At 42.1% G+C, this 17,285-nt stretch overlaps 2 protein-coding genes across 2 annotated transcripts in view; one reads left to right on the forward strand and one right to left on the reverse strand.

Annotated features, from left to right (window-relative positions):
* Nucleotides 1-7,528, reverse strand: LOC130273761 (tubulin beta-2 chain). The gene is made up of 4 exons (XM_056521057.1): nt 7,326-7,528; nt 5,387-5,495; nt 5,147-5,257; nt 1-1,307 (listed from the first exon to the last, which is right to left on the reverse strand). Exons 1-4 carry the CDS (start codon nt 7,380-7,382, stop codon nt 250-252), a joined length of 1,335 nt encoding a protein of 444 aa, XP_056377032.1. The 5' UTR covers nt 7,383-7,528; the 3' UTR covers nt 1-249.
* A 140-nt stretch (nt 7,529-7,668) lies between these two features.
* Nucleotides 7,669-17,285, forward strand: part of LOC130273762 (uncharacterized) — a 29,558-nt gene continuing 19,941 nt past the window's right edge. The window contains exon 1 of the mRNA XM_056521058.1: nt 7,669-7,717. The gene's annotated coding sequence lies outside the window, so the exon portion shown is untranslated. The remainder of the gene's footprint in view (nt 7,718-17,285) is intronic.

Raw genomic sequence — 17,285 nt, forward strand, 5'->3', positions numbered from 1 at the left:
GCCCACAAATACTCTTTTATGATCTCCAGTGCAAAACAACATCTAAGAGCTCTCGGAATCCCTTCTACATCCTTCTAGTATGGACCTTCACATGAATTAGAAGAGCCTAAACAACTTTTACTTTGAATATGGAGAATTGGTCCTGACATCACTGACAATGGAAATGAAAACACATGCTGCTTTTAGACATCATACTCGCTATTTAAAAACTGTGCCTTGTTCTTCTAAAAATGGAAACTTTTCTTATCATCAAGCTTCATCTTCTCCTTCTTCTTCAAATTCTCCTTGCTCATCCGCAGTGGCGTCTTGGTATTGTTGGTACTCTGATACCAGATCATTCATGTTACTTTCAGCTTCAGTAAATTCCATCTCATCCATTCCTTCCCCTGTGTACCAGTGCAAGAAAGCTTTTCGGCGGAACATAGCTGTAAACTGCTCGGAGATTCTCTTGAATAGCTCTTGAATGGCCGTGCTGTTGCCGATAAATGTGGCAGACATTTTGAGGCCTCGTGGCGGAATGTCGCACACGGCGGTCTTTACATTGTTGGGGATCCATTCTACAAAATAGCTGCTGTTTTTGTTTTGGACGTTAAGCATCTGCTCATCGACTTCCTTCATGGACATTCTTCCTCGGAAGATAGCAGCCACAGTGAGGTAGCGCCCATGGCGGGGATCGCAGGCCGCCATCATGTTCTTGGAATCAAACATTTGTTGTGTCAGTTCCGGCACGGTTAGGGCACGGTATTGCTGACTGCCACGGCTTGTAAGTGGGGCAAACCCGGGCATAAAAAAGTGCAGTCGTGGAAAAGGTACCATGTTGACAGCTAGTTTTCGTAAATCTGCATTGAGCTGGCCAGGGAAACGAAGGCAGGTTGTTACCCCACTCATTGTTGCAGATACTAAGTGATTGAGGTCGCCATAAGTTGGTGTAGTTAGCTTTAAAGTGCGGAAGCAGATGTCATAAAGAGCTTCATTGTCTATGCAGTAGGTTTCATCTGTGTTTTCCACCAACTGATGTACAGACAGAGTAGCATTGTACGGTTCAACTACAGTGTCTGAGACTTTGGGTGATGGCATCACACTAAATGTATTCATGATGCGGTCTGGGTACTCTTCCCTGATCTTGCTAATGAGCAGTGTGCCCATACCAGAACCAGTGCCACCACCTAGGGAATGGGTCAACTGAAAACCCTGCAGGCAGTCACAGCTTTCAGATTCTTTTCTCACTACATCTAGAACAGAATCCACCAGCTCGGCTCCTTCCGTATAATGACCTTTGGCCCAGTTGTTTCCTGCACCACTCTGACCTAAAATGCAAATAGAATATATTATCTTCTTGAATAGAATTAATAATTGATGGAATGAGATACCTTTCAGTAAATTAATCCTCCACAGATCAAGATCCACTAGCAAAGGCAGAGTAAGGCTAGGTTTCAACACAGATTTTTTTCCTGGCGTTTTTTTTTTTTTTTTTTGTAAACTGCCACTGCAGTTTTTGAGCCAAAGTCCAAAGTGGATCCAGTCTAAGGCTACGTTTCCACACAGGTTTTTTTCTGTAGTTTTTTTTTTTTAATACTACCATTGCAGTTTTTGAGCCAAAACCAGGAGTGGATCCCATAGGAAGAAGTATATTATTCCTTTTGAATCCACTTCTGGCTTGAACTCAAAAACTGCAGTGGCAGATTTCCAGAAAACGCCAGAAAAAAAAATCTTTGAGGAAATCTAGCCTAAGGCTAGGATTCCACTTGGGTTTTTTTTCTGGCAGTTTTTGGAAATCTGCCACTGCAGTTTTTGAGCCAAAGTCAGAAGTGGATCCATAAGGGAAGAGAAGTATAAGTCCTTCCTTTATATGTCCTATTCCTTTTAAATACACTTCTGACTTTGGCTCAAAAACTGCAGTGGCAGATATCCAAAAACTGCCAGAAAAAAAACAAGTGGAATCCTAGCCTTAGGGTAGTTTTAAATTTTTTGGGGAAAAGAGAAATCTAGCGCAGGATGGATGCAGTGAATGAGTCCCTTTATTCTATAAAAAATCACTGACAAATTTATCATAATTATGACTAAGGATGGTACACCACTTGTTATCAGTGATTTTTATGGAATAAAGGAACTCATTCACTGTACCAATCTTGTGTTGGATTTCTCTTTCTCTTCAAGTTCCTACTTCATCCGTGTTGCATGGGGAGACTATACCTGGGTTAGTTGATTACACCTATCTGTATTTTTTGGGAAAAGTACCATTCCCTTTGTTTGTCAAAGCAAAAAGGGGATTCAAAAGGAATGGGAAATATACAGGAAGGACTTGTATTTACAAATGTGAAGAAGAAATCCAGCTCACTACTCCAATGTAGTGCACGGATCTGTGCCCGGCATGGCACACCATATGCAGAAAGGAATGATGATCCAGCACTTGGAAATGATTGCTTTATTGAAGATCACTTGACACTGTTAAAACTGACCATACCATCAGACGCGTTTCGAGCACATGCGCTTGAAAAGCGTCTAGTGGTAAGGTCGGTTTTAACAGTGTCAAGTGATCTTCAATAAAGCAATCATTTCCAAGTGCTGGATCATCATTCCTTTCTGTGTGTCAGACCACCCTTACGTTTACATGGCAGTCCATGTGTAGAATACAAGGGGGGATTTATCATCACATATTTTTTTTTTTATAGTTTTTCACACTTTTATGCACATATAATACAGTGCAATACACAGTCTTACACTGACAGGCATAGTACAGCTGATCAGACTCTGTCTCAGGGTCTGATGGGGTTTTGAAAATTGTCATACCTCCAGTTTCCAGTTAAAGGGGTTATCCAGGACAAAACTTATATAGGGGTGCTCCAGGAAAAAAAAATTTTTTTTATATCAACTGGCTCTGGAAAGTTAAACAGATTTGTAAATTACTTCTATTAAAAAATCATAATCCTTTCAGTACTTATGAGCTGCTGAAGTTGAGTTGTTCTTTTCTGTCTAAGTGCCCAGAGTAGAAGCAAATATAAAAAAAAAAGCCAGCTGATATAAAAAAAAAAAAAAAAAAAGTTTTTTCCTGGAATACCCCCCTTTAAATTCAGGGCCAAGCGTCTCATCCTAATGCTGGAAGTACCCGCTAATTAGTATAAGCCGGCTTGTCTTGAGAGGACAGCAGTATAAAACATGCCCTCTGAAGGCAGTTTTGTAAGCAAGGCCTGGGCTGGTGTAGATTTGTGGCGTTTCGGAGGGGATTGTAACTTTTTGTCTAACATTCGCACTTGATAAATTTGTTACCACTGCAAAGTGAAAACTGAAATTTGCTTTGGAAAGGCCAGTTTTTATTTTTAGCAATTTATGTACCAAATGTAAGCAAAACACAATGATAAATCTCTCCCATGTGTTTGGAGCCAAAAACAAGGTTGAATCCTGGCAGAGAAAAAATAAAAAAGGAAAAGCAGCTTCTCTTGGTCTGCCTGAATTGGGTAGATCTTTACAAGCTACATCATTTTGGTACAATTTTTTTAAGTTCTAGAGGTATTGTAATTGTAGAAATCATGGCAGAGATGTAAGTACCCAGCATGGTGGCTAGGATTATAGAGGCAGGCAAGCAAGCTGTTATATGCTTTTTCTGTTCCCTCATAAGTGAATGGGTGTTAAAGGGGTATTCCAGGCAAAACCTTTTTTATATATATCAACTGGCTCCGGAAAGTTAAACAGATTTGTAAATTACTTCTATTAAAAAATCTTGATCCTTCCAATAATTATTAGCTTCTGAAGTTTTCTGTCTAACTGCTCCATGATGATGTCACGTCCCGGGAGCTGTGCATGATGGGAGAATATCCCCATAGGAACTGCACAGCTCCCGGGACGTGAGTCATCAGAGAGCAGTTAGACAGAAAACAACAACTCAACTTCAGAAGCTAATAACTATTGGAAGGATTACGATTTTTTAATAGAAGCAATTTACAAATCTGTTTAGCTTTCCGGAGCCAGTTGATACATAAAAAAAAGTTTTGGCCTGGAATACCCCTTTAAGTAAACAGCATTTAACCACCCAAATTATAAGAGTTACAGAAACAGCGTAGAAGGCTATTCTTTAATGTTTTTGTCTCCCACTTTGACATCCAGAAGGGATGGGATTGGTGGGCCCTATTCAAGAGATAGATATCGGTCCCACCTATAAGACATCTACAACATATCCTGTGTATGATGGAAATTTCCCTTTAAAAGGGGTTTTCTAGGCATAAAAAATGTGTATTTGGCTCAGAATGTTATAAAAAAAGGTTCCTCTCCCAAAAGCCCCCGAAGCTTCTGCACCAACGCTCCCAGTTTCCACTTGTCACTGCCACTCTTCTTGTCACTTTCGCAGGAAGTATCCACCAAGAAAGAAGACTGCTGCGGCCAGTCACTCACTGAACAAGGCAGTTTCTGTGGGGACGTCATGTCACCACCAAGTAAGCTGAGATGCATAAACAAACCATGTATCAAAAATGTGTCTATTAAAGTACTAATTGTTTATTTATTTGTAGATCTGCATTTAGTCTTGGTTAGGCTGCATTCACATCTCGGTTTTATACTACGGGTGCCGAATACGGCTGGGGGAGGGGCAAACCTGCCTCTCCCGTACCCCACCCGGACCAGCGCTGAACTCCATTCACTTTAATGAGCCAACCGGAGTCAAACGGTGACTCTGGTCAAGGCATTTTTGACCCGTATCCAGTTTTGTGACCGGACCTAAAACTGTAGAATAAAGTGAGAAACACATACACACTACATTTTTATTATTGTCGGCTACATTTTTAGTGTCCTGCCCGCCCACATTAATTGATCCCTGTTTAAAAATGTGTAAAAATGTTGTTATAAAAAATATGAATTTTGTTAAATACATTATTTTTCGATCACTACTGCATCCTGATTTTTTTTTTTTTTTTTTTTTGGACCCAACAAATGCAATTTCCCCTCAAAAGCAAAAAACTAAAGAAAAAAAAACGCCAAACACAGCAAAATGCTTGGGCCCTAAGAGCAAAGAAAAAACACTGGTCAGCCGACCCCAAGGAAAAGGTGAATCACTTCCTTCAAAATAAGTATCTTTTTGTGATCAGCCTCATCTGTATGAGTTCATGTAAAATAATTTGAACATATATCCTAGCAAAATGGCAATAGATATACTAACCAAATACAAAGTTGTCAGGTCTGAAAATCTGCCCAAATGGTCCTGATCTCACAGAGTCCATGGTGCCAGGTTCCAAATCCACCAAGATGGCGCGGGGTACATATTTATTTCCTATGGGTAGAATAAAAATTATTTCAATCTTTATTTAAAACCGACAAAAAACTTGACCAATTTTTTATTTATTAAAAGCTCAATATTTCTTTACATTACTACCATAAATATTTATAGAAAGTGGATTACCAGTGGCTTCATTATAGTAGACATTGATTCTCTCCAGCTGCAGGTCACTGTCTCCATGGTAACTGCCGGTAGGATCAATGCCGTGCTCGTCACTGATAACCTCCCAAAACTAGGGAAACAATAGATTTTTTTTTTTCTTTAATATTCACTTTTCTATTAAATCATCAATAGAATTTACTGAATTAGGGTGCGTTCCCACGTACAGGATCCTGCGCAAATTTGATGCGCGGGATTTGTAACTGCCGATTAGAAGCTGTGCTCAGTCATTTAGTTAACTTAGCAGAAAATCCTGCGAATAAAATCTGCGTAGTGTGGTGTACATGTGAACGCACCCTTACATGAAAGGTAGCAAGCTCTAAATCCAACAACCAGTATGCTGATGGACAGATTGCCTATAATATTTATTTATATTAAAAGGTATTGGTATTATTTATTTATTTCTTAAATATTTATAATACACATACATTCTATTGTAATGAAACTGAATGCTTCCAGATCACAGATAGAATCTTTACATGGTGACTGAGAAGCAGCGTGGTACTATACACCACACCCAGTGCAATAGTCTGCAGAGCAGGAAGGGAAGGATATCTAGGGATTGGATTACTTATGACAGTGTTTCCCAACCAGGGTGCCTCCAGCTGTTGCAAAACTACAACTCCCAGAATGCCCGGACAGCCGTTGGCTGTCCGGGCATGCTGAGAGTTGTAGTTTTGCAACAGCTGGAGGCACCTTGGTTGGGAAACACTGACCTATGATGATCCTGTGAGCTGTCCATTTACACACAGGGATGTTCTGTCTGAATAAGAACAATTGTACTGGGTGTAGCCAACCACACTAGTATTCCCGGTAATGGGGTCTTCTCTGCAGTCACCATGAAGGGATTACAGGGTCTTTCTCCATAGACAGAACTGTTCCCCTCCATGTGCACACGTCTACGATTAGACATATAGGCTAGGATTCCACTGAGGAATGCCAGGAAAAAACTGCTTTTTCCTGCGTATTGGCAGTTTTTCTAGCGTTTTTCACTCCCATAGACTTCTATGGGAGGAAAACACCAAGATCCCCCCCCCCCCCCCCCCCAAAAAAAAAATGCCAAAGTCTCAACAAGAAAACTCCAAAAGGATTTAAAAAAAAAGCCAAACTGAAAAATGCCATAAGGCTGCTTTCACACTATAAAATGTATCCGTTTTAAAGATCCGTTTGAAGTTCCATTATAAAAAAAACAAACTGAAAAACGTCCTTTAGAAAATCCCATTATAGTCTACAGGATTTTTACATTATCCGTTTTAACCCGTTATTAATAACGGACGTTTTTTTAGGACGGAAGATAGTAACGGGAGAAACAGTGCATGCACTATTTCTTCCATTCATTCGCCCGTCACAAAATAACGTCCGTTATTAATAACGGGCTATAACGGGTTAAAACGGATAATGTAAAAATCCCCTAGACCATAATGGGATTTTCTAATGGCCGTGTGGGATTTTTTAATGGACATTTTTCAGGTTTTTTTTATAACGGAACTTCAAATGGATACATTTTATAGTGTGAAAGCAGCGACAGCGTTTTTTCACTGAATGGGCGTTTTTGGGGCGTTTTTGTGTGTAAAGCCTTAGTGGAAAGCTAGCCTCAGGATGGTAGGATACATATAACATACACTTCCAGGGTATGCTTCCTAGTTGCAGCTGGTTACACTAAGGCTACAGTATATAGCTGGCACATAGCGTTGCCAAGGCAACCCTGCGAACAAGCTCATTTCAATACCTAGCACAAAGCCCGGACTGCCACACCTCCCCCACAGCTAGAGAAGGTGCCACCCCACCCAGTGTCTGCCGAGCGTGGACCACCCTGCCCATGGCACTGCCAGTGACTAAGACACCACAAATAAAAGCCATGTAGGAATCCCGGAGCCTTCCATCCAGCTGGTATCAGTCTTACCTTAGCGCCGATCTGGTTGCCGCACTGGCCGGCCTGGATGTGCACGATCTCTCGCATGGTGTCTGCCTTGGTACTACCGTGTGATGGCTCTTCAGCTCCTGGTCCCTGCCCTGCTCCTTTGCTGTCTGGGCTGGAAAGTCTCCTTTCTTTCCACTGACATATATAAATATAGACCGGGCAGGGAGGATGCTGGACCCTCCCTCCTCCACTGCACTTGATTTTGGGGCAGGATGATGTAATGGGGATGGGGCAGAAGGAGTGGTTACAATGAAGAGATGGAGCCAATAACAGGACCGTCTTTGGGTGGTATGTGGTTCTGCATTGTCTCCCCATCCAAGAAGAAAGAGGGTGTCTGGAGGTCTCCTGAGCTGGGGTGATAGTCTGACATGATGGTGAGATCTCAGCAGTCCTGTAATCCCTGCACCCATCCCCCACTATTCCCATCCAGCAGCTCTCTAAGGTGGGCTCTGCCTAAAAGTGTGCCCGAAATGACAATGATTCCAGCTGCACATAGAAGCTGGGTACACTCAGGCAGTGCTGCATGCTTCCTTAGACTGGCATCAAGGAAAGTGCCACTAGAACATCACCTTTTATATTCATGCCACCAGAACCTGGTCTGTAAAACATCTACTAGAGCAGTGTTTCCCAACCACGGTGCCTCAGCTGTTGCAAAAACTACAACTCCCAGCATGCCCGGACAGCCAAAGGCTGTCCGGGCATGCTGGGAATTGTAGTTTTGAAACAGCTGGAGGCACCCCGGTTGGGAAACTGCATGCTAAAGATTGGCTCACAGGTCTGTCTGTGCCCCCAGAAACAGGGATATATATCTTCTTTTGGCTATATAGCACTAACATAAAGTGCTGGAAGCACAAGGACAACATTTATCAAACTAGACATAGATAGATTATATGTGGGGGCAATGAGATTGGGAGCCTAATATGATCACATTCTGGACCACTGCAGCATATCCTAGTGCACATCTCCCCCACAATACTCATACAAGTACTAGGAATCCAGTGAATCCAGTCAGTGACCCAAAAAATGGCATAAATGCCAGGGTAGACTCGTCCAAGCCTCCCTATGACATGTTAGCATTCTTCCATCTAGTATACATATGGCGATTATATCATGGTATATCATTCTGCAAAGTGCTGCTACATTTTATAATCCTCCCAGTTCACGGCCCCCATCATGATAAACCACCCCCTGCCTTTATTTGTATTATTTTTTAGTTTTCTACCTTGATATTGCTCTGTATTTTCTACTCAGTCTCAGATTCACAGACTGGGAAGGGGCGTTCCCCAGCAGGCGTGACATCATCTGAAGCCATACAGGGGAGAACTTCCTCCCTCACTCTGCTACACACAGCCCAGAGCAGCTCAGTGTGAGATGAGCTATGATTGGCTAAGGCTGCACACACCCTCTCAGCACTCCAGACTGCATTTCCTGATTTTAGACTTCTGCCAGGCCAGCAGGAGTCCAAAGTCTGTGCAAGAGATAGGGGTGAAATGTGTTCTGGACAAATAGGGAGACACCTAGTGGCAGCTTTTTTAAATACAAATAAAACATAGAAAACAAAAAAATTTTTTAAACAAAGTACATTAGAAAGATTTTTTATTTACCATAAGGAGAGCAATACCAAAATTTTGTTTTAACGAGAGTGCCCATTTAACAGAGGACATACTGCGCTATATGGTGAAACCATCATACTGTTTAGTCTAGTAGGTCTTCATTCCAGCATCTACAGAACCCCATGACCTTTTTTTCTTTCTTTCTCTCTTTTTTTTTTTTTTTTGCACTTTTTATTGGAATTCTCTATTTCACATATCATTTATTACAAAACCTGGAAAAAAAAATGGAATTGTTGGGTAAAAATGACTAAAACAAAGCGTAACTGTGCACAATAATCCTTAAAAATTAAACATTACAAATAATTTGCAGGTTAGTATGGTTACAGCAATACTACATTTATATAGTTTTCATTTAGTTTTATTACCTTTAGCTGAGAGCTCATTTTTTGCAAGAGCTGTAGTTTTTATTGGCACCATTGTGGGGTAGGTAGGACTTTTTGATTGCTTTTTATTCCATGCATGGGTGGTCTTATTGAGTGATTGACAGCTATCTGTGTATGCACACTTACATTCAGATTAGGCTTTATTCGCCACATGGCAACTTCCCCATTGCAAGTCTGTATGACACAAGTGACCACTTAATTTGACCTTGTTGGGTCAGCAGGACCCCCAACTATTTTATAAGCAGTTCATGCATTTTTAATGCAAAAGTAGTGGGTTTGACTTTCTCTTCTATGCATTTTTTTTTTTTGTGGGGGGGGGGGGGGAATACTACTGCATATATTTTGGTAATGGATGGGACCCCTGACAATAAAGAATTATTGATTCTAGTCAACAAACTGTTATTTGCTTTCATGAGGCTTGTTAAATTATGGTAAGGCTAGGTTCTCACTTGTTTCTTTGCGGAATGTATAAGTAAAAATGCCAGGGGAAAAAAACGCCAATGCAAAACACAAATTGGCATTTTTTTTTTCTCTCCAATGCTTTCTCTAAAAGAGAATGCCAAGATTTCATAGAAAGAACAACATAGTCTTGCCATCCTGCAATTTTAAATAACTGCTATTGAGCCCAAAGATGCAAAAAACAAACAAAAAAAAACTGGTATGTAGTAGGTATGGCATCTCATAAACCCCTATTGACTTGCAGCTAACATCTGTCTGCAGCAGTTTTTCACCAAATAAATGCTGTGTGGCTGATTTTGGTTTGTTTAAAAAAAAAAAAAAAATCTAGTGAAAACTAAGCCTTAGGGTATGTTCACACTACGGAATTCCGTGCTGTGAACATAAACATCAGTGTGAATGGGTCTTCTGCGACAATTCCGCCACTGAAATTGTTCCGCGCAAAGAAAGAACATAGCCGTCAATGGTGACGGCGCAGTGCTGCGTGGTCCTACCGCCGAAGTATTGCGGCAGCAGCCGCCAGAATGGAATCTCCACTCGCGGAATTCTGCGAGCGGAGATTCCGTTCATTATCCGTAGTGTGAACATACCCTTAGGCTAAGTTCACAGATGGCAGGCATACTACAGATCTGCACAGGTAAAATAGACAGTAGATTACAGTACTGGCAGGTAAGTGGATGAATCTTATATACATGCTGGAAATATAAACATACTCATTCTGTTGCAGATTTGTCATGGATTTTCACCATGGATTTTACCACTGTCAGTGTTAATATCTCTTGCAAATCTACAGCTAAATTTACAGTGCATAGAAACATATTTACAGTATATTATTCATATAACCCTAGTTTTATATCATTAATAATCCCATGATGTAGAGCCCTGCGAGGGACTGTTTTTTTTTTTTTTTTTTAAATCCCGCCTGCTCCCTATGAATTTCTGACCATTACCTCTCACTCCCTCAATGTGTATGTTCCACTCCTGCCCACTCCCGCAACACGTGTTCAGTCTTGCCCACTCCAGCAACATGGGTGTCCGATCCAGTCTGCTCCTGCTAATATTTGCGCAAATGTTAGGGCTAAGCCAAATATTCAAAATGACATTGTGTTTCATTAAATGGACCATAATATAAAACTTTTTTTTTTATAACTGTCAGAATGGACACATTTAAAAATTACATTACCCCTTTAACAGTATCTCCCAGCTTTTCCAGGCTCCTAAATGTCACATCTGCTTAGTACTGCAACCAACATGGCTGCCACTAATTTACTGGGACTAACATATGATTTTTAAAGTGCGCCTTTGCGTAAACTATTCCAGCTATAAGCAGATATGCCATTCAGGAACGCAGAAAAGCAAGGTGAGAATGTCTGGCCTAGCTTTTCTATGCTCCTGAATAGCATATCTGCTTATAGCTGTTTCACTGTATGCACAGGCACACTTTAGAAATCATATACTAATCTCAACAATGCCAGCCATTTGGTACATGTGCCATTCAGGAGCCTGGAAAAGCTGTGTGAGACATTCTTACCTAGCTTTTATATGCTCCTGAATGGCTAATCTGTACCCTAAGGTACTACAGAAATGTCATGCAGTGCATATGTAGACTTGAAGTGTGCACTGTGCAGTCAGTATGTGGTGTGGTCTGGTGGACATTAGGTGGCTGTGTAAAACTATGTGTATATGGTGTATATGTGTGTTGGCGGGGTGTGTGGTGCAGGGCAGAATGTTGTTACCCTAGGGGCAGACGGCATTAACCCCTTGTATTCGTGACGCCAGGGCGTGGTTTACCCTAAAACCACCCGAAGGTATACCGCTGGATCCTGGGCTAGGCACGGGGGCAATAAAGACTCTGACGACAAGTTACAGACAACGGTAGCTTTACTGAGGGTAGACAGTTGGTAAAGTCTATACAGTTCAGCCAGGGCCCAAGGAGGTGACCAGTGACTCAGAGACCTTAAGGGCTTGCTGGGACTTGTAGTAGGACTGGACAATTGAATGCAGACCACGCTGACTTGACAGATGACAGGGACTGACTTGACTTGACTCATAAAGCTGTGACTTTAGCTTATTTGAAGTGATAGTGGCTGCAGGACTTGACTTTGAGGCCTCCAACACTCTGGACACACAGTAGGCATGACTGCACAGGACCTCAGCTTAGCAGAAGAGCAGAGCTCAAAGAGAGAAGAGAGCGAAGCTAACTCCACCCAGGGCTTATATGGGGGAGACTAGCAGGGAGCCCATAGGTCACTCTTGTGATCACCTGGTCACTGGTACCTCCTGGGTAACACTCACATGACATAACACATGGTATAATAAGGCAACATTACATTTTATAACACTTTACATGGTAAAACATATTTACAATGGGGAATCAAGTTCAGGGGGCCTAGGGGACACTGAAGGAGCAGACTCCTACTACTGAGTTTGACAGAAGTCTACTGTGGCCGTTGTACATATGCATCGTTCTACATATTGTACCAATACAGTTCCATACTAGTACTGAATGACTTATGGTGGATGGCTGTGTATGTGAAGTGCATACACACACAACATGACGCCGCATGAGCTGGGACTTGGGAGCCTGGGTGGGACATATAACTGATAGAGGCTGGGTTTGCTCTGCAGTGCGGAAGTGTATGGGTTTTGTGGGACCCGCAGGCATACTGCGGGACCACCCGCAAAACCTTATTACCGCTCGCAAGTTTTTTACTGGATCCCGCAGGATCCCAATCCCGATGCAGTTCTCTACCAAGTATCAAATAGTTGTCTCTTCCTCAGACTGGCAACAGGTGTCCTGTAAGCAAGGATGGACCATGTGTAAGAAGTCCTTAAAGACATGTGAGATACAGAGTCGTGTATTACCACCCCTATATTGGTGGCCAATATACAGTACTGGAAATACATCTGTTCAGTCATGGCATATTTTCTTTACAGTGCGATCTGCCTACAAAGCTGTACGTGGCTCTTTGTGAGAAAATTCCTAGTTCTTGCAGTATTCTGCTGACGAACAAACAGTTTTTCTTTTCTTGTAATGCAGCAAAGGAGGGGCAGCCTTACACAAAGCCTCAATAATGAGATGCCGGGAACTAGTTCACTCACTACAGGGAAGAGAAAGATACTTTCCTGGAAACACTCAAAGAAGAATAGTGTCACTCTTCAACAACAGATAGTGTTCGGAGGACTGTGTGAGGGGACTGTGTAAGGGGACTGTGTCAGGAGGACTGTGTGAGGGGACTGTGTCAGGAGGACTGTGTCAGGAGGACTAAGTCAGGGCTCCTCTATCAAATTTACTATTCATTTAATCAATAGAAATGACAAAACCAAGATAACTGGGGAGGACTTTGTAGAGTGCACAATGTTAAGCTTTCTGCAATTCACAATATAACATTTTAAAAGCCCATAAATGAATAGCACATACTATACAACATTATTATGTCTATTATTTTGTGGCAAAATCACATTTCTTTCATGGGAGTATATGGTTCGTCAGTAACAGATTGAAGGGATGAATCATGATGACCTAATCACACAGACTCCCAGAATATTCTCCTAGTATCTATTACACCGGAGTGTTGTGTGTCTACTATTGCATGGCTGGCACTTGAATAATTATGTACAGTACATTCATGGCCGTAAATGTTGGCACCCCTGAAATTGTTCAAGAAAATGAAGTATTTCTCACAGAAAAGGATTGCAGTAACACATGTTTTGCTATACACATGTGTATTCCCTTTGTGTGTATTGGAACTAAACAAAAAAAGGGAGGAAAAAAAATAAATTGGACATAATGTCACACCAAACTCCAAAAATGGGCTGGACAAAATTATCGGCACCCCTAACTTTTGGTTGCACACTCTTTTGAAAAAATAACTGAAATCAGTCGCTTCCTATAACCATCAATAAGCTTCTTACACCTCTCAGCCGGAATGTTGGACCACTCTTCCTTTGCAAACTGCTCCAGGTCTCTCTTATTGGAAGGTGCCTTTTCCCAACAGCAATTTTCATATCTCTCCACAGGTGTTCAATGGGATTTAGATCTGGACTCATTGCTGGCCACTTCAGAACTCTCCAGCGCTTTGTTGCCATCCATTTCTGGGAGCTTTTTGATGTATGCTTGGGGTCATTGTCCTGCTGGAAGACCCAAGATCTCAGATGCAAACCCAGCTTTCTGACATTGGGCTGTACAGTGCGACCCAAAATCCATTGGTAATGCTCAGATTTCATGATGCCTTGCACACATTCAAGGCACCCAGTGCCAGAGGCAGCAAAACAACCCCAAAACATAATTGAACCTCCACCATATTTCACTGTAGGTACTGTATTCTTTTCTTTGTAGGCCTCATTCTATTTTTGGCAAACAGTAGAATGATGTGCTTTACCAAATGCTCTATCTTGGTCTCATCTGTCCACAAGATGTTTTCCCAGAAGGATTTTGACTTACTCAAGTTCATTTTGGCAAAAGGTAGTCTTGCTTTTTTATGTGGGTAAGGAGGCAAAGATCTGCATTGACGTCTCTAATATCAAACAGTCTCTAGCAGGCTCTGGCTGTCCGCCATACAACACAGCGCTACAAAGAAGCAAGTTCCTGGCTGTAACAAATCGGGGTGCTCAATCCTCCAGAGCAAAACATGCATAGTCCTAAATACAAAAAGAAGTGAAGAGGCACTCACGGTTTCAAGATGCAGCAGGTTTCTTTATTTTCGGTGCAAACTGGAGCAGCATAACATCAGCGGGACGCCATTGCAGCTACACAGGTGCAGTGACAATTGTTTCACGCTTTTTCTGGGCATTTCATCAGACTGCCTTCACTCCACCGTCACACAGGTAAATACTCCCTTCGTGATGACGTGTGGTGTGTAGGGCGTAACTACGAGTGAAGTTAAAATCACATTAAAAGCAGCACACACAAAAGGTACAAAAAACACATATTTGAAAGAAGCAATAATTAACTTCATTACAAAAAGATGCTCAAATCCAAACGATCATTTAATCCCAAGTTTTCCTGTACATTTTTCTCTAGGATAGTTCTAGCTTCACGTTGTAAGAGTATTTTCTGTCTGTCTATCCCCTCCCTGGCAAGAACTTTTTCCAGACAGAGGAAAGACAGACAATTGACATCGCCAAGGTGTTCATTCCTGACGTGTGAAATGAGTCGTGGACAACCTTTTCCAGATTTTACGGAATAAATATGTTCTCTAAAGCGTATATTGACTGGACATATGGTGCAACCAATGTAGAAACGTTTGCAGCTACATATAATGGCATAAACTACGTAATTTGTGCCACAGCACATAGTATCTCTGAAATGGAACAATTTGCCATCCGTCCTCTGTCTGGAAAAAGTTCTTGCCAGGGAGGGGATAGACAGACAAAAAATACTTTTACAACGTGAAGCAAGAAATATCCTAGAAACAAATGCCCAGGGAAACTTGGGTTTAAATGATAGTTTGGATTTGAGCATCTTTTTGTAATGAAGTTAATTATTGCTTCTTTCAAATATGTGTTTTTTGTACCTTTTGTGTGTGTTGCTTTTAATGTGATTTTAATTTCACTCTTAGTTACGCCCTACACACCACATGTCATCACGAAGGGAGTATTTACCTGTGTGACGGTGGAGTGAAGGCAGTCTGATGAAACGGCCAGAAGGGGCGTGAAACAATTGTCACTGCACCTGTGTACCTACAATGGCGTCCTGCTGATGCTATGCTGCTCCAGTTTGCACCGAAAATAAAGAAACCTGTTGCATCTTGAAACCATGATTGCCTCCTCACTTCTTCTTTTTGTATTATGGACTATGCTTGTTTTTTTATGTCTCTGTGTCAGCAGTGGGGTCCTCCAGGGTATCCTGCCATAGCGTTTCATTTCCTTTAAATATCGACGGATAGTTTGTGCTGACACTGATGCTCCTTGAGCCTGCAGGGCAGCTTGAATATCTTTGGAACTTGTTTGGGGCTGTTATCCGGACTATCCTGCGTTGACACCTTTCCTCAATTTTTCTCTTCTGTCCACGCCCAGGGAGATTAGCTACAGTGCCATGGGTTGCAAACTTCTTGATAATGTTGAGCATTGTGGACAAAGGCAAATCTAGATCTCTGGAGATGGACTTGTAACCCTGAGATTGTTGATATTTTTCCCCAATTTTGGTTCTCAAGTCCTCAGACAGTTCTCCTCTTTCTGTTGTCCATGCTGATTGTGGAACACATAGACGCACAATGCAAAGACTAAGTGAACATCTCTCCTTTTTATCTGCTTTCAGGTGTGATTTTTATATTGCCCACACCTGTTACTTTCCCCAAGTGAGTTTAAAGCAGCATCACATGCTTGAAACAATCTTATTTTTCCACAATTTTGAAAGGGTGCCAATAAATTTTGTCCAGCCCATTTTTGGAGTTTGGTGTGATATTATGTCCAGTTTTGCTTTTTTTCCTCCCTTTTTTGGTTTAGTTCCGATACACACAAAGGGAATAAACATGTATAACAAAACATGTGTTACTGCAATCCTTTTCTGTGAGAAATACTTCATTTTCTAGAAAAATTTCAGGGATGCCCACATTTATTGCCATGACTGTACATATAAAAGTTGACTGAAATGGCTAATTGTGATCACTACAGCATACCATTATTTTAAAATATGTGTGAACAACCATTTACTATGGCTAATGTAATACTATAGTCTTCCAAAATGTGACTTGTCAGATTGTTGTTTTTCTGATGTATGGAATATTCATCTTAGCATTACCGCTTTGCACTCTATTTTTAAAAACTGTCTCCTCCTTGATCTTTATTTTGATGGTCAGATCATTTATAGAAACATTTAGATGGACAACTGTTCAGGTGCATTGTGGCTGATCATAATCTTATGTGTGTGTGTATGGCCAACATATACAGTGACCCCCCGACCTACGATGGCCCCGACATACGATAATTTCAACATGCGATGGCCTCTCAGAGGCTTTTGTATGTCGGGGCCATCGCATAAACGGCTATCCGGCAGCGCTGACTGCTTCAGCTGCCGCCGGATAGCCGTTTACGGTGCCCCGTGTGGTCCGCTGACGATCACTTACCTGTCCTCGGGGCTCCGGCGCGTCCTCTTCGGGATCCTCTGCACCGTCGGCACTCTCCATCGTCGTTGCACGTCGCTGCGCCCGCCGTCCCATCATCCAATAGGAGCAGCGTGCGTAGCGACGTGATGGCGGCGACGGAGAACGCGGATGCCGGGGAAGCAGAGGCCTTGCCGGAGCGTCGGGGTCACCACGGGGAAGCGGCGACAGCGATGGAGGGCAACATCCCGGGCAGCAGTGACAAGCGGTGACGGTCCGGAGCGGCGGGGACAGGTGAGTACAACTTCCTCTAACAGTGGTCTACAACCTGCGGACCTCCAGATGTTGCAAAACTACAACACCCAGCATGCCCGGACAGCCAACGGCTGTCCGGGCATGCTGGGTGTTGTAGTTTTGCAACATCTGGAGGTCCGCAGGTTGTAGACC

The sequence above is a fragment of the Hyla sarda genome, chromosome 5, assembly GCF_029499605.1.
Source record: "Hyla sarda isolate aHylSar1 chromosome 5, aHylSar1.hap1, whole genome shotgun sequence".
NCBI lineage: Eukaryota > Metazoa > Chordata > Amphibia > Anura > Hylidae > Hyla > Hyla sarda.